At 63.6% G+C, this 525-nt stretch overlaps 1 protein-coding gene across 1 annotated transcript in view; it reads right to left on the bottom strand.

The window, feature by feature from the left end:
* The window catches only part of MMD2 (monocyte to macrophage differentiation-associated 2), a 3,063-nt gene continuing 2,538 nt past the window's right edge, over window positions 1-525 (bottom strand). Inside the window, exon 6 of the mRNA XM_010285549.1 lies at window positions 1-283. Within this exon, the coding sequence (XP_010283851.1) occupies window positions 80-283 (204 nt within the window). The 3' untranslated portion in view covers window positions 1-79. The remainder of the gene's footprint in view (window positions 284-525) is intronic.

Below are 525 nucleotides of genomic sequence, written 5' to 3'. Positions count from 1 at the left end.
AGCCCACGGTGGAGGCTACCTCCCTGCTCCCCTCCATGCCCGCACGTGCCAGTTGGCACAAACGATGTCTTTAAGGCATCTACCAGGATGTTTTAGGCTCCAGCGCGCCGGGCCGGTAGAGGTACCTCCAAATGGCATAGTAGTGGATGCCGGCTCCGATGGCCACGAAGAGGTGCCAGATGGCATGGGCGAAGGGGATGCGGCCGTCGCTTTTGAAGAAGACCATGCCCAGGCAGTAGGAGAGTCCACCAGCCACCAGCTCCGTGAGGCCGTCCCTGTTGGGCTGGGAGTTTTAGGCTCCAGCGCGCCGGGCCGGTAGAGGTACCTCCAAATGGCATAGTAGTGGATGCCGGCTCCGATGGCCACGAAGAGGTGCCAGATGGCATGGGCGAAGGGGATGCGGCCGTCGCTTTTGAAGAAGACCATGCCCAGGCAGTAGGAGAGTCCACCAGCCACCAGCTCCGTGAGGCCGTCCCTGTTGGGCTGGGAGCAAGCAGGGAGGCAGGGCTCAGCGGCGGGCGCGGG

Source organism: Phaethon lepturus, unplaced genomic scaffold (genome assembly GCF_000687285.1).
Source record: "Phaethon lepturus isolate BGI_N335 unplaced genomic scaffold, ASM68728v1 scaffold28454, whole genome shotgun sequence".
NCBI classification, from domain to species: Eukaryota; Metazoa; Chordata; class Aves; order Phaethontiformes; family Phaethontidae; genus Phaethon; species Phaethon lepturus.
The sequence above is the reverse complement of the archived record's forward strand: the minus strand, read 5'-3'. Positions and strand labels throughout refer to the sequence as shown.